The 20,133-nt window shown below is 55.0% G+C and overlaps 6 protein-coding genes across 6 annotated transcripts; 3 read left to right on the top strand and 3 right to left on the bottom strand.

Moving 5' to 3' along the window:
• Nucleotides 1-149: 149 nt before the first annotated feature.
• On the bottom strand, nucleotides 150-1,947 carry BGZ61DRAFT_485406 (phosphatidylserine decarboxylase-domain-containing protein; the record flags this gene model as incomplete). Its single annotated transcript, XM_046249706.1, has 3 exons — nucleotides 150-1,272; nucleotides 1,326-1,457; nucleotides 1,547-1,947. 3 exons carry the CDS (start codon nucleotides 1,945-1,947, stop codon nucleotides 150-152), a joined length of 1,656 nt encoding a protein of 551 aa, XP_046096245.1.
• A 1,257-nt stretch (nucleotides 1,948-3,204) lies between these two features.
• BGZ61DRAFT_539700 (uncharacterized protein) lies at nucleotides 3,205-5,537 on the top strand (the record flags this gene model as incomplete). Its single annotated transcript, XM_046254821.1, has 2 exons — nucleotides 3,205-3,486; nucleotides 3,576-5,537. The coding sequence occupies 2 exons, from the start codon at nucleotides 3,205-3,207 to the stop codon at nucleotides 5,535-5,537; spliced, it is 2,244 nt and encodes a 747-aa protein (XP_046096244.1).
• A 543-nt stretch (nucleotides 5,538-6,080) lies between these two features.
• BGZ61DRAFT_463906 (ubiquitin carboxyl-terminal hydrolase 2) lies at nucleotides 6,081-7,529 on the top strand. The gene is made up of 3 exons (XM_046247449.1): nucleotides 6,081-6,355; nucleotides 6,426-6,439; nucleotides 6,498-7,529. The coding sequence occupies exons 1-3, from the start codon at nucleotides 6,334-6,336 to the stop codon at nucleotides 7,416-7,418; spliced, it is 957 nt and encodes a 318-aa protein (XP_046096243.1). The 5' UTR covers nucleotides 6,081-6,333; the 3' UTR covers nucleotides 7,419-7,529.
• BGZ61DRAFT_510336 (permease family-domain-containing protein) lies at nucleotides 7,514-10,365 on the bottom strand (the record flags this gene model as incomplete). Its single annotated transcript, XM_046252057.1, has 10 exons — nucleotides 7,514-8,288; nucleotides 8,342-8,466; nucleotides 8,524-9,004; nucleotides 9,065-9,174; nucleotides 9,232-9,552; nucleotides 9,611-9,647; nucleotides 9,711-9,804; nucleotides 9,877-9,973; nucleotides 10,030-10,119; nucleotides 10,183-10,365. 10 exons carry the CDS (start codon nucleotides 10,363-10,365, stop codon nucleotides 7,946-7,948), a joined length of 1,881 nt encoding a protein of 626 aa, XP_046096242.1. The 3' UTR covers nucleotides 7,514-7,945.
• A 2,095-nt stretch (nucleotides 10,366-12,460) lies between these two features.
• Nucleotides 12,461-15,137, top strand: BGZ61DRAFT_485402 (uncharacterized protein; the record flags this gene model as incomplete). Its single annotated transcript, XM_046249705.1, has 4 exons — nucleotides 12,461-12,495; nucleotides 12,920-13,840; nucleotides 13,888-14,393; nucleotides 14,443-15,137. The coding sequence occupies 4 exons, from the start codon at nucleotides 12,461-12,463 to the stop codon at nucleotides 15,135-15,137; spliced, it is 2,157 nt and encodes a 718-aa protein (XP_046096241.1).
• Nucleotides 15,138-17,394: 2,257 nt separating this feature from the next.
• On the bottom strand, nucleotides 17,395-19,324 carry BGZ61DRAFT_149205 (uncharacterized protein). The gene is made up of 3 exons (XM_046237349.1): nucleotides 18,804-19,324; nucleotides 18,484-18,750; nucleotides 17,395-18,432 (listed from the first exon to the last, which is right to left on the bottom strand). The coding sequence occupies exons 1-3, from the start codon at nucleotides 19,067-19,069 to the stop codon at nucleotides 17,592-17,594; spliced, it is 1,374 nt and encodes a 457-aa protein (XP_046096240.1). The 5' UTR covers nucleotides 19,070-19,324; the 3' UTR covers nucleotides 17,395-17,591.
• Between the last annotated feature and the right edge of the window lie 809 nt (nucleotides 19,325-20,133).

The raw sequence follows: 20,133 nt of genomic DNA, 5'->3' as shown, positions 1-20,133 counted from the left end.
ACAAGATGGACATTAAATCAAACATCAACCCAACAGAGTAACCAAATATATCTGATAATTTCTTTGTCTTCCCCAGATGTGGTATTTCCTCTCCTTACTATAAACTGCCTCTATATATGTACCTCGTTTTTGATGTTGTACAATGCACCCTATTTTGAAGGCTCAATCACTCGTCCGAGAGCCTGGCCCATCCTGACCGTCTGCCCCGTTTCTACGGCCCATTCCCATCCTAGGCGTTTGTTGTCTTCGCCTCGTTTCTCCGCGGGTGCCTCAAACACTAACACCACCGTGCTGCCAAGCTGGAAACCACCCATCTCTTCACCCCTTCGCAGGGCGTGACCTCGTAAAACAGGACTGGCTCCTTCGTAGGTTGCCTCGGCAAAGCCCAAGTACGGCTCGCCCCGCCTGGCAGCTTCCTCCGCCGCCTTGTCCGCCGCAGTGTCGGTCAGTAGGCTGTTGGTTCGCAGCTCTCGGTCAAAGTTGATCTTGATGGAGCCCACGTTGGTCGCTCCAACGGGGACATAGCTGAAGAAACCCCATCGCCAGCGGCCCAGGAGCACAACTCGCTCGTTTAGGGTGAAGAGACCGGGGAGGGTTCGCTGGAGGTAGGGAGAGACACTGTACAGCTCGCCTGCAAAGTGACGCCGTCGGTCGACGACCCAGTTAGTCGGCGAGTGGAAGCGGTGGTAGTCGCCGGGGGCAAGGTAGATGACGGCGTAATACAAAGATGTGTTCTTGTTGGGCGAAAGCATGTCGTACCAAGGTCGGTCTCCGAGGGCTAGCTCGGCGCGGACCTCAGACTCGACTCGCGGTGAAGCAGGAGTCGAGGCGTCGGTGACTGAGGGGCCTTTGGTAGCACTGGGGTTGCCAGAGAGAAGGTCGGGGAGGGTGTAAGAGATGCCATTGACCTTAGCAAAGTCCTCGTCTTGCTTCACCAACTCCTCATCTCCTGAGAGCTCGGGGAGAATTCCGCTGGACTCGAGCGAGGACGCGCCTGAAGAGGTTCCTGACGAGGTTCCTGATGCTGTGCCAGTGACGCTGGGGGTGGGTGTGTTCTTGCCAAGGAGAGCATCGATGCTGTATGTCATTCCCTTGACCTGCTCAATGTCACCGCCTTGGATCTGGCCATATTGAAGGACCTTGCCATCCGAAGGGCATAGCAGGGTGTGATGATCGGGGTCAAGGGGTCGGGCGCCGGGCTTGAGGGTACGGTAGAAGAAGGCGGCGAGATTAGGATACACGTGAAGATCGGGTTCGGCAACCTCTTCGAGGCTGTATCGTGGTTAGTAGGTCATGATGGAGGAGAATTAAAGGGGCGAGCTCACTTGACGCCAAATACCAGGGAATAGAGCTTGAAGCCGGGAACTCGCAGATAGTACGGGATGGTCAGCTCATTGAATCTGCCCCAGACGCGAGAAATGGCCTTGAGGGGCAGAGTCGACATGACCTGGACTTGCCTGCGATCTCAATTAGCATTGGGGTCAGGGTCAGGAGAAGAAGATATGGGCCCCGGTGAGAGGAGCAATTGAGGAATGAATTGACGCACCATGGTCCATCGGGGCGGATTCTAGGACGCCTCTTGGGGGGTTTTCCGTCGTCGAAGCCACCCTGGATCTCGCGTTGCTTCTCCTGTTCCCTGGCGGAGACCTTGTAGAACTGGACGAGACCAAGGAAGCCGATGCCCAGACCGACAGGGATCTGATACCATTGGATCTTGGTGTTGCGCATGGCCTCGCCGAGGCGCTGGGAGAATCTCGGTCTCTTGCCCGAATTGGAGGCGAAGCTGCGGGTGGAGGCGGCAGAGGGCCGTGGTAGGCATCGCGATCCGGGGGTGGCCAGGACGGAGTGTCGAGAAGCGGCGGCGTAGTTTGAGCAGCGGCCGTGGATCGAGTAGCGGAACATGTGACTCCTGAGCTGGGTCGAGCCAGCGCCGAGGGTCGTGGCCATTGCGGCGGCGGGAGGGACGGGACGCGTCGGCGCGCACGCACTCACGCGCTGCGATCAATGGTAAAGAGGCGGAAGGCCGATGGAAGAGGGAGAGATTGAGCACAACTCTCCGTGGCAAGTTTTTTTTTTTTGTCTGCGACGTCGACGTCAAAGCTGCTTCGACGTTGGCAGGTGCCGCGGGCTGGATTGCGGCTGTTAGCCAGTGAGCCAGCCACTAAAAGCCTGCTGGAGGGGGAGGTGGGTGTGTGGGCAGGTGGGTGGTGTGTGGGCGGGCGGGCGGGCTGACTGGCTGCCCGCAGTTTCGGGAGTAAGAAACGCCGATATTCCGGGGGGGGGGAGGGGGGGGGGAGCAGGCGTGACCTGCGTGAGAAGGCCTGGAGAGAAGGCCTGGAGAGAACAATCGAAAACGGAAAATCAAAGGTGGATGATGCCGCAACGCTAGAGGCCCAGCGTAATGGACGGCCAATGGTAGCGGCAGAAGCCGTGGCGGAAGCCAGGCCAGGACAGGACAGGAAGCGGAACACTTCTGACGTGAAGCCTGAAGGAGCATGGGAGGGAGGGAAGAGAGTCCCAATCCCAATCTCCCCACTGTAACAGCAGCCGATGGATGGTCGATGGAGGGATTGAGGCGTCCTCCCCCAGCAAAACGGTACGTATCGATACCGCAACTTGCACTAGCGCCGCCTGGGTACCTGGCGGACCGTGACCGGCGTCGCAGGCTCACCCACTCACCCACTCACGCACCCAAAGAGGCCACTCTGACATTGTCTCGGTCTGGGTTGTGACGGGGGCCCGATCAAGCTCGTCTGTCCATCTGCTCTTCTGCGCTGCTGCTGCTCCTCCTCTCCTTCACCACCTTCTCCGCCGCTTCGCCCTCGTCAGGCGACCCAGAGAAGCACGTCGAGCCGAGGGAATCCGCTCCTTGCTTGCAGCCCATCTTTGTCTCTCTTGCTCTTCTCTTGATTTCTTCTCCCTTCTTGCGTTGAGCCACTTCAGTTCCAGCCACAGTCGCCGTACCTACCTACCTGCTCCCACCACACAGCTGTCTGTCGCAGTGTTAGTAATAAGACACTCGGTGCTTTTTCCTCAACAACGACCTCGCCGCACATCAACAACCCCGACTTCATCTCTCCCTTGAACAATCCATCGTCCCGCCTCGTCTCGACTCTCCTTTGCCCTCTTCCATGATCCCGGGCTCGCCGCTTCCTGCTTCGCCCTCTTAAACCAGCGGCGTGGCATGCCAGTAGCCTGCCCATCATGGCTTCCGAGCCCCCCAGCTCCCGCCCGGACGACAGCTCCCCCGGCTCCTCCCCCGACCAGCTCACCGTCAATCTCCAAGTCGTGTCACCGTCAGTCGGTGTCAACCGCCCCTTGATATTCCCTGGCCTTGCCGCCACCACCACTGTCCAGCAGCTCAAGCACAAGATCCGCGAGACCCTGCCGCTGCGACCTGCCGATGAGAACCAGCGACTGATCCATCGCGGCCGTGCAATCGTCCGCGAGACCGACACCCTGCTCACCATCTTTGGTGCGGATGCGGTAAGCTTCCCCTCATCGTCCAATGTCATATTATCTTTGCTGTGTGTTTTCTCCTGCTAATCGGTGTCCTTTCTATTTGTCCCCTACAGCTCCGGGCCCCCGACCAGCAGACCATCCATCTGGTCATTCGCGAAACCCAAGACTCTCAGTCTCCTGCTCCGCAAGCCGCCGCTTCGGGCCCCAACCAATCTGCCCCAGTTCAACCTGCAAGCCTTCACCAGCAGGCCCTTCGCCATGGCATCGGGCCCAGGAGACTCACACCCACCCCGTCGACCGGTCCGTACCCTCGGCCGCGCGTGCCATCACCGTCCCCACACTACACGCCCGAGCAGGCTGCTGCCTTCCAACATCAGCACCAGAACATGACGCAGTGGCTGAATCACATCCAGCGCGAAGCCATGGCTAGAGCTCAGAACCAACGTGCTCGCGCTCAGATGGGCATGCGCGGTGCTGGCGATGCTGCCGGTAACGTGATGCACAACGGCGGCGACCGCACTGGTCAGCCAGCTCACCAACTTCCCGGTCAGACTGCTGCCTACCGTGATCATTTCGGTCTTAATGGACAAACGCACAACGGCGGCGACGATGGCCAGCTAACCGAGCCTCCCACTCGCACTCTCTACCGTGATCATTATCTCGGTCCTAACGGCCAGACTTATTACCAGATCACGGCGCCCACGACCCCTAACGGCATGTCTCCGGCTGAGGTGCAGGGCATTCTTCGAGGGGCGGATGGTAACCAAGCCCCCCCTACAATGACCAGCGCCATGCAGAGAAGCACTTCCAACACCTCGCTGCATAATCGGTCTATCGCGCCGCCTGCAGGTTCTAGCTACCTGTTTTCCACGCCTTTCACCATGATTTATAACGGAAGGCCCTCCCCCGACCCTACAGGAGCTCGACAGGCCGGTGCAGGAAGCAATAACGCCACACGTCAGGGCCCTGAAGTCTACATCCTGTCTTCCCCAGATGGGCCCCGGGCATTGCTCTTCAACAACTCAAGCTCCGACACGTACTATACGCCACGGTTGAGAAGTCAGCCAAGTATTCCCCAACTCAGGCACTCTCACCCATCAGCGCTGGGTAATTTGATATATGAGACCCAAGGACAGACCCGGAGCAGGCATCATCACCATCATCATCATCACCACAGGCCTCATCCTCAGCAGCAACAACAGCAGCAACAGCAGCAGCAACAGGCTCAGCCAATGGTACAAGTGCAGCCACAACCGCCATATCAGCCATTGCAGCAGAATCTGCCACCGCCACAGCCAGAGCAAAGACTCCAGGACCCAGTGAACAATGGGGCTCAGGTTCAGGCCCAAAACCAGCCTCCCATTGCTGCGTTGATGCACCATGGCAACCCACCGGCGGCGGCGATTCCACCTTTGTTGATGCAGTTATGGCCGCAGCTCTGGTTGTTGTTCCGCCTGGCTCTATTTGTGTGGTTCTTCACCAACCCCAACGCAAGTTGGTCGAGGTGGTTTACCATTATCTGCATTGCATTCTTCATCTTTATTCTGAGCACTGGAGTGTTGAATGGCGTTCCTGAGCACATTTGGCGACCTCTGGGTCGGCACCTCGAGAACTTGATCCCTCTGGATCCGCGAGCTGCCCAAAGGGCCGACCAGAATCAAGAAAATGGTGCCCAGGGAGAGAACCGTCAGCCAAACCCGGCCGACATGGCAGCGAGACTGATTGCAGAGAATCAGGGCCACGACGGTTGGCTCATGACGCAGATAAGGCGACTTGAGAGGGCCGGTCTCCTATTTCTGGCTAGCATTGCACCGGGCGTAGCTGAGAGACACATTGCCAATCTGGAGGCAACGGCACGAATTGATCGAGAGCGCAGAGAGGCTGAGGCGGCAGCCGCCCAGGCAAATGCCGAGAATAGCGGTGAAAACAACCAGGAAGGGGAGAACAACAATAATGAGGCAGAGCAGAACAATGGGCAAGATGGGCAAGATCAACCACTGCCCCGGCCTGATCAAGCGGGACAGGATAACAACCAGGCTGATATCCCAGCGAGGGAGCAGCTCATTGCGGTCTAGATATTTGCATCTGAGCGACGGAGCTATTTTCAGGAGACAGGAAAAATGTACGGACTCGACGCGACGTGGAATGAGCTTGAAAAAGAGACGGCGACTGTGCCACGGCAAGCGTTGGATGGATGGAATTTAACGGGGAGTTGGGTGTTTTTCATTTACAGGAGACATTTATCTTTCTTGACAAGAAGCCTCCCTTAGAGGGGAGGTGGGCGCAGGCCCTTGTATTCGTTGCTGCAATGAGAGGCGACGCGGTTGTTTGCTTGCTCTTGAGACTTGGACATTGGGCTGTTCTATGAAGCCATCCTGTAGTCCATTGTTCAGCGTGTATGAAACGCTGTATAGCACATGCATGTCCCCCATACACTTAATGAGGATTGAGGAGCTGTATTCGTTGTCATGCGAGATTGGATTCCCGAGAAAATGCGCCGTGACACGATTGTCGAGTAGCGAAGGCGTGATTACACGAAGTGTCCACGAAGTGGATGTCATGCCGTACTCGTGTTGTGCACATTCGACCTTCTTCGCCCTTATCTTATCGGAATCGAAGTGGGCGGTGGCGGATGATATCAGACCGATGCTGGCCAAAGCTCTCTCTGCATGAAAGAGCTCCAAACACCAACACCATCCTCCCGCCACGTTTGAACTTCAATCGCTACACAAATAGGCCCGCGAATTGCCTCGAGCTTTGGAGTATTTACTGGCCGCGGGGCTTGTGTTTTTCGATCCAAGAATCCCTCTTTTTGAGCTGTGACTTTCGGAAATTCATCGCTGGGAACTTCTACAGCAGCCCGCCGCAACCATGAGTGGCGGATGGAATACCAGTATGGCTTCTCTCCCTTCCCAGTCCATGTCCCGTCTCGTTTCCGTTTCTAATAAAATGCCACTGCGCAGTTGAGTCCGATGCGGTATGAGCTGTCCTCTCCCACCCATAGCCCCCGTCCAAGCCTAACCTCCCGTCGCCAGGGTGTCTTCACCTCGCTCATCGAAAACCTCGGTGTCAAAGACGTCCAGTTCGAAGAGCTCCTGACCCTCGACCCCACGGAACTCCTCACCCTCCAGCCCGTCTACGGCGTCATCTTCCTCTTCAAGTACCCGACCGACCAGCCCTACGCAACGCCCGATGGCCCTCGCGACGGCTCCTTCGACCACGCCGCCGCGGAGAACATCTTCTTCGCCGCCCAGACCATCCAGAACGCCTGCGCCACCCAGGCCCTCCTCAGCGTGCTCCTCAACAAGACGCCCGATGTCGAGGTCGGCGAGCAGCTGCGCGACTTCCGCGAGTTCACCATGGTCCTGCCCCCGGAGTTCCGCGGCGAGGCCCTGAGCAACTCCGACCTCATCCGGGAGGTGCACAACAGCTTCGCCCGCAGCAGCCCCTTCGTCGACGAGACACAAAAGACGGGCGAGGCCGAGGATGCCTTCCACTTCATCGCCTACACCCACATCAACGGCACCTTGTACGAGCTCGACGGCCTGCAGCCCGCGCCCATCGCCCACGGATCCTGCGACGCCGACTCCTTTCCCGCGCGCGTCGTCGACGTTCTACAGCGTCGAGTCGCCCGCTACGACACCACCGAGATCCGCTTCAACCTGCTTGCCATGTGCCGCGACCTGCGCCAGCGCGCCCGCGAGTTTGGCGATCCTGACCTGTTGGCCCGCGAAGAGCGCAAGCGCCGCGACTGGCAGTTTGAGAACGCCCTGCGCAAGCACAACTTTGTCGGCTTTGCGGGCGAGGTGCTCAAGGGCGTCGTCAAGGAGCAACTGGCCAAGGGAGGCGATGCGGCCGTCGACACCTGGGTCAATGAGAGCCTAGAGCGGAGGAAGGTCGCCGAACAGGCACTGCGCAGAGGAGGAGGAGACGGGGATGTGGATATGGATGCATAGACGGGAGCCTTGGGTTGTCATGAGCAAATACGGCATGACGAGGATGATGTACTATCACGAGATACCTTCTACGGCCAACGACGGCATAGATAAAACTCCTTTTTGCTTTCATATTCTATTTGCTTTCTTGTTTTCTGGGTGACACTATGACGTCTTCAACCTAAATGAAGCTATCTATGGTTCTACAACTGATGTATCATGCAACGGAAAGGCATGCTACAGCCTGAAGTGTGACATGTGATAGGATACCGTCATCGTTTTGTCTTTTCCGCATCTCAAATCTTTGCAATAATTACCAACCCCCTGAAAATGCCTCCAGTCGTTACTGTTCGTTTTCTCTCTCATGTTCACCATGACAGGCATGGATATCCACGTTCTGCTTGTCACATTGAATCGCGATGTCTGTCATCCTGATTCGTCGCCACGCTGCCCAAAACAAGCTCTCAGACATCCAACAGCTAGCTGTAGTTCTTCCCAAGAAAGCGTGTAACAGCGGGAATAAACCAACTAGATTCCAAGGGATCAAATCACCCAATCCACCGACCGGGCGGTGTGGGTGAGACGGGGGGCTCGGACAAGGCGATCCCCTCCTTACCCGATGACTCACCCGAGCGCCCTGCTGAGCTGTCATGATCAGGAGAGATGGGGAAGCTACCATCGAGGCCAGAGGAGGAGGTTTGGTGCTCGTCTTCGATGTCCAGTGTGCCGCGGCGTTTGCGACGCATGGCGCGGACGAACCAGGGGGCGCGGCCGGAGCCTTTCCAGGTCCAGTACTCCTTGAGATCGTACTCGCGGGGCTCCAGGTAGCCTCCAGAGATAAAGACTACGAGACCAATGAGTCCGTTGAGGACGGCATAGATGAAGACACCCCTTGAAAATATATTAGCGGATAGACGGCTTGAGAGAAAGGGGAAAGAGCTTACGCGATGAGGCCGTAGGCAACACTGTAACTGAAAGGGATGAATGTCATGACAACAAAGGACGGCAGGACATCGCCGATGTACCGCCAATTGATTTGGGTGACTTGACGAATCATCATGCAGCCGACCTGGGAAGATTAGTTTCCACTCTCGTTCGATTCTGACAGCACAGAGCCCATTCTTACCAGAATAAGTGTACACCCTGTCGCCCAAGGTGGGACAGACGCAAAAATGGGCGCAAAGAAGATAGATATAATGAAGCATAAGCCAGTGACCATAGCTGTGAGCCCCGTCCGTCCTCCTTCGGCAATTCCAGCGCCACTCTCAATGAAGGCGGTGACTGGAGAAGAGCCAAAGAGCGCACCGATAGAGATGAAGGCTGCGTCGGTGCAGTAGGCAATGGTAGAGCGAGGAAAGTCGCCATCGCGGGGACTAACGACACCGCAGAAGCGGACCATGGAGTAAAGAGTGGCTGTGGCATCAATGATGTCGACGTAGAGGAAGGTGAAGAGGGCGAGAGCGAACTGACGCGAGTTACCTTCAAGGGTCCAGTCAAGTTGGTTGAGGGTTTTCTCCATAGGGTGCCAAACAACGACCTGTTTGAAGAACTCGAAACGAGAGTCGCCTTCGTCGGTGTGAGGGAAGTAGGTCATGGGAGTGTTGCGTCTTTCAAAACGGGGGTGGTCAGTTGAGGTGTAAGGGAGGAATAGATGGAATCGGACTTACGGCCAAGAGAGAATTGAGACCAGGGCGATGCCGAGAATGAGAGCGTACTTGATGCGAAAGGCCATGAGGAAAGCTGTTACGATACCACCACAGAATACGCCCACCCAAAGCTATACAACCATTAGAATCACGTTGCGATATTAGCTTGGGGATCTCTATCAACTCACCTTGGCACTCGACATCTGCCCGCTGCTGCACATGCCGGTTGTAGGATCGATAAGTTCTTGGGGACAACCGCCAAGAGCGAGCGGAGTGGCCGTCCAACCACCAGTGATGGCACCAATACCAGCCGAGTAGGAAAGGCCGATCTCGGTCAGGAAAAAGCCGATGCCCACACCTGTGGCAGTCTTGAGGGTCGCAGGGATTAACTTGACGAGCCATTGCCTCATACCCGTGAGGGCAAGGAAGATGAAGATCAAGCCCTCAACGAAGACAGCCGTGAGAGCCATGCGGTAAGAAATGGGACCGCTCGCATTGTAGCCGACGACCTGGAAGAGCGTGAGTGGTTAGTGGAGTTGAGATCTGGAAGCGAGCTGGGCGGATTACTTGAAATGTGAAGTAGGCGTTAAGTCCCATGCCAGGTCTGTGAAGACTGAGTGTTAGCAACCCTGTGAAGGAGAATACAAGAAAGTGACGAGAGGCTTACGCAATCGCAACTGGTAGGTTGGTTAAGAGTCCAAACATGAAGCTCGCCAGGCCCGCGATGGCCGCAGTGGCAGTGATTAGGTCGCGTCGCACGTCTGAGAGCAAGTGTCAACCATCTCTTTTCCGACACCAGTAAAGGAATGTGGGATAGTAGCGGACTAGCCTACCTTCCTTGCAAGCAACGTATGAATCAATGTTGTCGCATGCCTGCCTGTCCTCCAAGTCGCAGACGCAAGTGCCACCTGTTTGGGATAGCAAAGAAGCCTTTGGCTAGAGTTAGCAGAGGCTAAGCAAGCAGAGAAGGGTGGGATGGCGCGTACATTCACGGCGATGATGTAGGCCATGGTGGCGAAGGTTGTCAACCCGGCGCGGATTTCACGAAAGAAGGTAGAACCGGGGATTTCGTTGGGCTGAAGGAGGAGAAACAACTGTTAGCGAACGAGACGTGTCAGCGAGGTGTTGGAGATACTCACATGGCCAGTGCCAGAAAGATGAAAAAAGTGTCCGAAACGAGAGGTGGTGACGGTGGAGTTAATGCCGTCGAGAAAGTCACGGATACCGCAGAAGCGCGACCGACGGACCTCCTCAGAGGGCGAGAGGCTACCGGAACTGGCGGCATCGTGGGTGTCCATCTGGTGCGGAGGAGTGGCTGCCATTATGAACAGAAGATGGAGTGTTCACCTGAAAGGTGTCCCGAAGTGTGATGAAGTGAATGTGAAATGAGGGTGGTCAGACTAAGCGGAACGAGAGGAAGACGGGAATGGTCCATGGGCGAGCAACAAGTAAAAGAGAGAGGGACCAAGGAACCAGAGACAAGAGGCGAGGGACAAAGTGCGCGGAAAGGGGGCTGGCTACGCCAACCACGGCCAAGAGATGAGAGTAGACTTGGTCTTGGTGACACCAAACGGAGAGAGAGGTCGGGGGGTAGGGACTTTGTCTCGTCGTGGTTGTGTGGGAGCCAAGTTTCCTGGCTTGGCTCGCAATGAACAGTGAAGCACTAAGTGACTTGACGTGACGGGCTGGTGGCAGACTGGCGCAGCTGGCAGCCAGCTGGCAGAGGAGTGGCGGCGGCCGGTTTTGGAGAGAGTCTCTGTTTGCACCACCTGACCGCCTGTCGGAAGGGCCCTTGAACGGGGCTCAGGCTGGACCACTGCAACATGGAAATGGTGAGAATTATCGGCGAGAATGGCTACCGACGTGATGGTCTGGGAGGAGCCGAGTCCGGCCGAGTCGAGTCTTGGTGGTAGAGCCACGAGACGGCAGTAGCGGGAGTAACATTGAGCAGGATTTGTGTCCTCATGTCCTCGCTGTTCAGGTATTTGACTCGTGAGCACCAAACATCGACTCTTCATAGATCACATCTACGGGGGCTTCTCCAGGCCCCGAGGTCGGTGAATTTCGGAGAACAAGGACATGGCTTCCTGGTACATACAAGAACCGTTGGAATGCGTTAACTTGGAACATGAGGCTAAATGCTTAATTTCACTCAGGCTCTGCATATCCTCGTGGTGGCTCCCGCCCCCCTGGCCTGCATAGCCGCAGAGCACAAGTTCAAGCATCGCCAATCATCGCCGTCGTTCGTTCCGTCCCTTCTCGGAACTCAGATACGTGAGCTGTAATGTGGTGACTGATACCCAACTAGCCGGGCGGGATGCATCAGGGTGCACCTTCGCGAGACTGCTTCGCTGGGTCCCAACTCATCACTCGAATCCACTCCCTTTGTCTCACAAAGTCTCGCTGTCCAAAGTGAAGCGCCACCTGAACAGAGAGATCTAACCGCCGTGGCACAAATTCGTCACCTTTGTGACACAAGCTGCACGCCCTGGTTCCTGCAAGCGAGACCTTGTCTCTCCCGAGGGGAAGCACAAGTTGTGGCTGGCGGATCGATGCATTAGACATGCGGACGATCTGTAACCTGCCGAAATTGGAACATTGTCCGATGAACGAATGCGCTGTGCATTTTGTGGATGCAGTAATATTTTAGGCGTGTATCTGTGGCCTGGTAGCAAAGAGTGTTCGTTGGACATGTAGTTGGGTTAGTTGAGTTCCATGCACTGGGGTCTGATCAAAGCAGACGGCGATTTGAACAGTTTTCCATTGAGTACCTAGGTACTTAGGTACCTATTGTATTCCCACACAGTACAACCCTAGTCAGCTAAACCTCATACCTAGTATGCCAGTGAAAGGGTTTATTTTTAGGCATTCGGTCTACTTTAACTAATAGATTAAACTTAACCATACGAAGTAAATGCAATTATTAAGGCATAAATAAGAACCTACTAAATATTACTTCCTAAACTGCTAATTCGGTGATGATTATTTCGGGTTGGAGTAAATACTTGTGCGTGCAAATCGCACTGCTCTTTCTAAGAATACGATAAAGAATCATGAACAACAACTGGCTGCTCTCTCCGGTGGAGCCGTCGATTAAGATGGAACTGGGCGTCTGCACGCTAACGGCTGGGAACCGTAAGCCAATCGTCCGTTTCGGCTACCCTCACGAACCCCTAGCCTCGAGAGTCAATACAAGCCAATCATCCATCTTCAGCAAAGATTCAAGTACCTTCCTGTGCTACTCTGCTCTGCTTTGTCCCTCAGCTCTACGCGGGTTGGGCTGCCATGCTCAAAAGAGGGACCATGTCGTTGACCTGCTCGCTGCCTAAACCCGAGCTTGAGGGGTTCATGCAAAGTTGTTTGCTATGGCCGTAGTTCGCGTCAGAGTTAGGGTGCGCGTATTCGACGTGTGACGAAATGCCTGGTCAGGGTGAGGAATTTGTCAGAGAAGGGTGAGAACTGACTGAGGCCAGCAAGCGAAAGAGGCCGATAATTCTCGCACACATTTAGGTACCTAAGAAATACCTGCATCTTGGATATCCGAGTTCATGTACCTGTTTACGCCCAGTGACTCGGGAATGCTTACTTCTAGTGCCTAGACTACCACTTTGCAGCATCACGAGCAGGCTGGGAGAGAAAATTCCTGTTCTAGAATTCTTCCATCAAACTTGCCTACCTCCTTTTTTTTGTTCTTGGTTTTGTCCTAGTTAATTACTCCTACCCGTGGTAAAGGCAGCCCGCTTGGTGGTCCGTCACCCGGAACCATTCTTTGCGTGCCAGGTGACCAGGCAGTGTGTGACAGCTGGCAGCATTGACTCGCTGCCAAAGTGATGACAATTGAACCGAACGTGAAGAATTACTGACGAAACCTGACAGGCTTGGGGGCCCACAAACTCCCTGGGCTTTAAGGCGGCTTCCGTCCCTCCACGCTGCGTCATCTCTTTCTGAACCTTCACCTCACCTCACTTCCCTCCACTTCATCCCCCTTCATCTCTTTCTTTCAACCTCTACACCCACTGAGAGATCGGGAAACCCGTTCTGCCTAGATTGCCGACTTGCAAAGTCACTTTCAAATTTTGAAATCTTGTTCCTATTTGCATTTGCAGCTTTTGGTCGTCGCCATCACAATCGCCATCGCGGCGCGCCTCAGCAAGCCCCCAACACCAAGCTTCACGACATCTCGCAAACATCACTTGGCATCAAAACTCCCAGCACCGCAAATTTTGACATGTTTGACGTAATCTGGACTGACCCAGACCGGGAGCTGGTCGGCGAACATCGCGCCAAGAAAGAGAAGAAACGAGAACGTCAAGCCAAGGAAAAGGAGAAGGAAAAGTCGATTTCGTCTCGAAGCTCCTTGTCCGTACGCAGCTCGCGGTCATCCACTGACTCTCCATTTGGATTTTTGAGATCTCGCGGCCGCAAGCAATCCACCTCGGACAAGACCAACACCAAGACGACGGGCCTTCTGACCCCCAGCCTTCTCTCCTCACGGTCGCCTCTGTCTACAGATTCGGATCCCGGGAGCCACCGGCACTCCGTCCTCGTCACTGATGGCTCTTCCATCTATTCGGACCCTGTTAGAATCGTGTCCAGCAAGAGTTCTACTTCGGCACCGGATACATCCCAGGTCGTTCAAGCCCTGGGGCCTTCCTCCTTTGTCACTAAGCGCACTGAGGTTTCCTGGAACCCTCGGTCCTCGGACACGACTAAACATGACATCTTGTCTGAGATTCTGATTTCATCTGAACCCAAAGTCAAACAGACAATGACGCCGCCAAGTTCCCCGGGAAACAGGTAAGGAACCTTGGCTAGATTGCTGAGCTGTCGCTAACTACTCCCAGAAATATGCACGCACCGCTGCTTCGATCTGACTCCCCCGTCAACTTAATCCCAGGCCTCAAGTTCCCGACCCATTCGAAGAACCGTCTCGCTCTTACCTCTATGCCAAACAACCCGGACAATTGGCGCCCGCCAGAGGAGTGGGACTGCGCCTCGGTTGACCCTGAGCTCGACGTGGCAGATATTGAAAGGTCGATCAGTGAGATGTTGCAGATTACGGATAGCAACAAAAACACCGACCGGGGCTCAGACCTCGATATGCTCCAGAAAGAAGTTAGGCGAATGGCTGCTGCCAGCCCCGAAGTCACCTTGTCGCGGTTGAAAGAGGTTTGGAGCACAACAGAAGATGAAAGCCTCCGTCATGAACTCGAGATGGAAAAGAAGCGATGGATGCTGTCAACTCTGCACCACCTCGACCCTGTACCGCAGCACGATAATTCTCGATCTACGGCGTTCAAACTTCGTTTGGGAGGTGCTCAAAAGATCCTCGCTTTGTACGAGTCTCAGGGTATTCATCCTGCGGTTGCCTCTTCTGGGTGCTGCTAACTCGCTCTCAGCGACGGCCTCCTATCTCGCAGCTCTTCATCCGACGAACAAAGTCTACCACATGTCGGCCACGCCGCTTTCGCATACACAGTTTCCCAACATCCACCCGGTTCTCGTTCCTTTAGTGTCACCGTCGGTTTTCCCATTGGCGCCGCAACTTTTTGAAAATGTCTACTCGCTCTCAATGCCGGCAATCTGCTCCTCGCCTGATATTCCTGGCGTCCTAAAGAATATTTGCAAATCCTTGAAACAAGGAGGTTCCCTGCAACTGACACTAATCGACCCGCTGCCTTGTGCCAGAACCCTTGGCCAGCGCATGCGAACATGGCTGGAGGAGCATCTGCTGCTCAACCTGGAGCGTCACTTCCGATGCATGAACCCAAGCAGATTGTTTCCAGACTGGCTCGCAAAAGCGTCCCTGCGTGGACAAGGCAGCACATTGACAAGGGCCAAGTTTTTTGCGATCCCCACGAGTATACGATACTCGGACGGCGGCAGTGACCCGTTCGCGAACCGGCCGCGCAGCGAGGGGGAGGTCAAGGCGGAGCTTAGGAGCCTCGTGGGACGAATGCTTTGGATGGAGGTCTGGGGCGCTTTCGTCACGGCAGAGAAGTGGTGGTGGGAGGACGAGAAGTGCGTTGAGGAGTGCTTGGAACTGGGGACATTCTGGGAATACACGATGATCGAGGGCGTCAAACACGGCTGAGGATGGGTTACAGAGACGCAAGCCTGGGAGAGATGACGCGGTCCGACACAGTGGGCTGGTGGGGAAATCAGGGCACAAGAAGGCATTTGGGTTGGCTATTTCAAGGGAGGGAGCCGGGTTCATTTTGCTTTTCTGCCCTTTTCCGCCCTGCTCTGCCTTTTTCCGCCCTTTTCTTTCTTTTCTTTCTTTTCTCTTTTTCCTTAATTTGATCAGATGGAAGGCGTTGGGTCGTTTGCTTTTCATGAAATACCCCGGACGATATCGGGTGGATGGAGGTTGGTTGACCTTGAGTTGGCTTGAGAGCATAGCAATGAAATAGGGGCCGCCATGAATGAGTAATGATATGTACAATGCACGAGAGGACAGGCAGAGAGCTCATCGAGAGCGTGCAGGGAGCAAACTCGAAGCACCACACGTGCAAACTGGGCATAAGTCGGCGCCGAGAATCCCAAAGGAGGCACTCCGCAGGGCGGGCCCTAGTCAGAAGCGAACTGGGAGTGCCTCATGCCGAGGATGCTACTCCGGATGGCGTCATGTCAGATCCGAAGCCCTGGCCATGGCTTTCACAATGTTGGTAATAACGTCAAAGTCATATCATCCCCGGATCATCCCCAGATCATCACGACGCCCTGATCCCCGCAACTCGCAGCCCTCCTCCGCATCTGCCAACCGGGGTGAACCCTGCCCGCGTCCTGTCATGGGGCGGGCGGATCATGCCATGCGCGAAAAAGAGAGGCGGGAAGAGGAAGAAGGAATGACAAGCTTTCGTCAAGGTTAAGTCCAAGTCTAAATCAGGGCGAAGGGGAACTAGCTCTAATGCGATCCAGTGGACAGCGGGATGCGCCGTTTGCTGGTGGTGGTGCGATTTCGTCGGACTGTGAACAGGGAGGGGGGTTGCATCTATTCTGACAGCCCAGCGAGTGTGCCGGACATGGCGGAGATTGGGACACACGCCTTGCTTTGATGCTGATTTCCATTCATGACAGAGAACGCCTCTCACATGGTGATGCATAACAACGCACTTGGCCAGCCATGTTCAAGAAGCCTGATAAGAAATACAAGTGTGAAGCGCAAGTAAAGAATATAAAACGGGAAGCGTGGAAAAAGCAAGCAGACCGATCCCCCTCCCAAGCACAGACTCACACGGCATGAGACCATCGCATCTGAAATCGCATCTGATCTCATCTCATCTGCTGTTCCCACGTCGAAAAAGAAAACCAACAACGGCCCACAAAATCCCCCAGACTTTTTTCCCCAGAGTTTTCATGCCCTCGTATTCTGGGGGTTGCTTGCTTGTCCGGTGGACACCCCAGCCAACCTACCCACACATGCCCGTGATATTGACCGTCACTCAACGAGACATTTGATCCTCTACGTCCTACGCCGCAGCGCATATGCCACCTACGTAAACCTCGTCTAACCAATATCTGTGGCATTCGCTATCTTACAGTCAGATTCAACCCCTGTCTTCTCTCGGACGAGCGGGAACCCCTTCCCCTCTTCTCTGCCCCCCCGGAAACGCCATCGCCATGTGACGTCCACACCCTCTACAGGCCTCGACGACATTTCCGGGAGCATCACACCCACCGTTACGACAACCACTGCACCGTCTTCCACCGCGTGGCTTTTTTCCTTAGCAGCCCGTAATTTGCTCTCCATACGGAGACAGACGCCACCAACAGCAAGCTAAAGCAGCCGTCAGCACCCCGTCACATCAGCCCATGCCACCTTTACACGCTGATAGCGCCTTGCCTTTTCCCATTGTGTTGCGGGTATTTCGGCTACGGAAAAAATCCCACGAGGACACCGCGTGGCTGTCAGGGATGAGGAAAGAGAAAAGTGGTGGTGGAATGAAACCGAAAAAGCAACGCTCGTGGTAAGAAACATGCCCGATGTGACGAGTCGAGGCTTCCGGGAGAGGGGCGATCCGGTGCTGATCAAAAAGCAATATGCCACATGGGTCGTTTGACCCATGGAATCTTCAGTAGACATGCAGGAACGGGATTCCAACGTCAAGAAACTGCAATTCATAAAAGTCGGCGCAAATTTGACATTACACATGTGTGCTCTTCTCCGAGTCTAGGTACTTAGCAAGCCTTTGTTGGCTGTATACACGAATTACTTTTGTACAAGAATATCCCCACCCCTACTCCATAGTACCTGTAACAAAACATGTCCTCATAGACTAGCTGTCTATACCCCGACGCATGTCTGTTCCCATTCAGGTCCATATCCCTGGCCAAACACCATTCTCCTTATCCCGACCATAAAAAGAACTCAACGCTAAACTGGGGTATCCGGCGTGAAACATGATACGTATTCAAGCATGAGCCACCCCTTGCGTTGCTGTCCAAAACGCGATTTGTTCCTTCAAAATATTGCAAGGAATTCGCATCAAAAAGTGAAACAAAGTAAAAAAACATAAACCTGATATCATGATTGAGACTCTCGAAATCAAACCCCCCCTTGCCGACCATCGTCCGAGGTAGGTCGACTACCTGCTAGCTCTGTCATGCTCTCTGTCTCGTACGTCTTGTTCGACCGGGACGCTGTCCGGAACTGGGCAAGGTTATGTCGGTGGTGGTGGGTATGATGGGTGTGGTGGGGATTGTCGTTCGTCATGCCTCCCACCAGCTCCGTCACGTCGGGCCGGCGTCCCAAGCGCAAGTCCGTTGCCAGGTTCTTCACCGCACTCCACGATGTTACCATATAAATGATGGCGTTCCAGAACCCCTGCAGCGGTAGCACGAATGCACTCATGAATTCAAGCGGCACCGACGCCGTCTGAGTGTGGAAGACTGAGTACACGCGATTCGCGCTTGATGGGATCCAGGTGATGAGGATCGCTGTGAAGAACAGGATGGCGCACTTAGTATATGACCAAGCCGCGTTGTTGAGATCACGGTTGCGTCTCCTCGTGGGGTTCGCCGTCGGTGGTCGTTGCGTGGAAGTCACTTGGCTGCTACTGTGAGCAGGCTGTTGGACAGGCATGACAACGTCCCCATTGTCCCCAGAATTCGGGTTGGCTGAAATAGTTATTGAGTAGGGGCCATTCGGGTTCTGCGGCTCGTCTAGGTTAGGCGCTCGCCGGCCTATCGGTTGTAGTTGCAGGCCATTCGTCTGATCCATCACCTCCGTCGTCACAGACACCTCCGTGGTTTTAACCGTCGTGAGTGCGTCGCCGAGCGATGTCAAATCCCGATCTGTTGAGCTGAAGTTGCCCAATTCCCTTCTTTTGAGGTAAATGGTGTGACCGGCGCGGATATAGACGAAAAAAGTGAGGAAAATGACGACCCTGGCGTTGTTAATGTTGGTCTGGAATCCATCCACGCCTTGAGCAACTTACCAGATAGGCCCATAAAAGGTGGCGATGCGCCATATGTCCCACTCGGGGGCAACCCAGCACCACAGTGTGGCATCGCCGTACATTCGCTCTCCCTGGCGGTTCTTGATAAAAATGTAGACGAAAGCTGGGACGAAGGGGATGCCGTAGCAGCCGATGAGGTAGGGGATCTCCATCCTCCGCAGCCGCCGGGCGTCAAACTTGAAGTAAAATGTCAAGTACACATTGATGGCCATGGTGAGGGTCCAGAAAGCATCCGCTGGCATGAACCTGTATCCTGTTAGAGCTGCCGTAGACGGAACAGTGGAGGTGGTGAGGCGCACATCTGGATTAGAAAGGCCTGGAACTGGCAACCGACCGAATTCGGGGAGTCAATATATTGCCTGGACATCAAAGTGCCGACATTGGTCATCATGTTGCCGAAGGAAGCGTAGAAGACGAGGCGGTTGATGGGTTTGTGGAAGGACTTTGACGAGACGAAGGTCCCAATGACGAAGAGGGAGCCAAGGAGGGAGAATACCGAACAGACACGCTCGATGATGCTGAGAGCGTTCAGCTGCGACTGGGTGAGGTGCTCTGCGGACGTCATGGCGCCGGTATTGATAAGGACGGCGGTTCTCTTGGGCGAGAGCTAGAGATGATACGGATATCGGGACTCGGGGGAACCTTGAAGTCAAGGAGGGAGCGCGGTTTAGTTTCTCATCGAGATGTGGTCATTTCTCGACAGACGGTAGGATTCAAGGGGTGAGTCTCCAAAGTGGAATGTCAGACCAGTTGCGTTGGAGGCAGGCGGTTGTTGTAGATGAGGGGCGATATGTAGCAAGAGGCAGGCCCGAGTGACAGATGGACGGAAGGGGCGTCGCGATGACGTGCAGAATTGACGGGGTGGCAGAGGCTCCGTTACGTGACAGTTGAATGGCTAATGCAAAGGGCCAGAAGGAGCAGTAAGTGACGAATATGGATGGAACAGTGAGTAATGGCGATCCGCCCCAGTCAAGAAAGTGAAGAGTTGATGGCGATCAATGCATGGCAGAGAGACCATGGAGGGGGGACGATGATGGACTGAGGGGGGGACCGTCATTCAAGTACACCGTTTTGGTATGGAAGCAGCCACGATGAGTAGGAGCACGGGACCGGCACAAGGGGATATAGCCAAGAGGGTAGGCCAAGGAGACAGCGATGAGGCGGGGGAGAATGGGTCGAGCAACAACCCAAACGGGAAAAGAGACGACGGGACGGTAAACGATAACAGGGCGCATGTGCTGTGTAGTCCGTTTTGGCGCTTTCGGGGGCGAGGACGAGCAGGACGAGGCCTGGAGGCTTGGGTGCCTTCTAAGTCGAGCAGGGAACAGGCCTGGGCGGACGGGCGTGCGTCTGAGTGCGAGACTGGGGACTGACGGTGGAGGCCAGGGTGGATGACGGCTGGACGCGATGGAACGAGACGAGATCAAGGCGTTCCAACGTGGTTGGTTTCGATGATGCTCCAGGGATCTCTACTTGGTGCAAGCTCAGGATAGCGGCGCGGTGGCGTACGATGGCCCGAGAGACAGGCAGGGGAGGCAGAACTAGACGAAACCACCGAGGCAGACAATAGGCGGATGAATGGATGAATGGATGAATGAATGAATGGAAGGAAAGGAAGCATGGAAATCA

The sequence above is a fragment of the Ilyonectria robusta genome (assembly GCF_021365365.1).
Source record: "Ilyonectria robusta strain PMI_751 chromosome Unknown BGZ61scaffold_36, whole genome shotgun sequence".
Lineage (NCBI taxonomy): Eukaryota > Fungi > Ascomycota > Sordariomycetes > Hypocreales > Nectriaceae > Ilyonectria > Ilyonectria robusta.
The sequence above is the reverse complement of the archived record's forward strand: the minus strand, read 5'-3'. Positions and strand labels throughout refer to the sequence as shown.

Coding starts and splice junctions, on each gene's coding strand:
- BGZ61DRAFT_463906 (XM_046247449.1), top strand. CDS start 6,334: ATGAGTGGCGGATGGAATACCA.
- BGZ61DRAFT_149205 (XM_046237349.1), bottom strand. CDS start 19,069: ATGACGTCCGCAGAGCACCTCACCCAGTCGCAGCTGAACGCTCTCAGC. Junction 18,751..18,803: donor CAGGCCTTTCTAATCCAGAT/GTGCGCCTCACC, acceptor AACAGGATACAG/GTTCATGCCAGCGGATGCTT. Junction 18,433..18,483: donor ACCTTTTATGGGCCTATCTG/GTAAGTTGCTCA, acceptor TAACAACGCCAG/GGTCGTCATTTTCCTCACTT.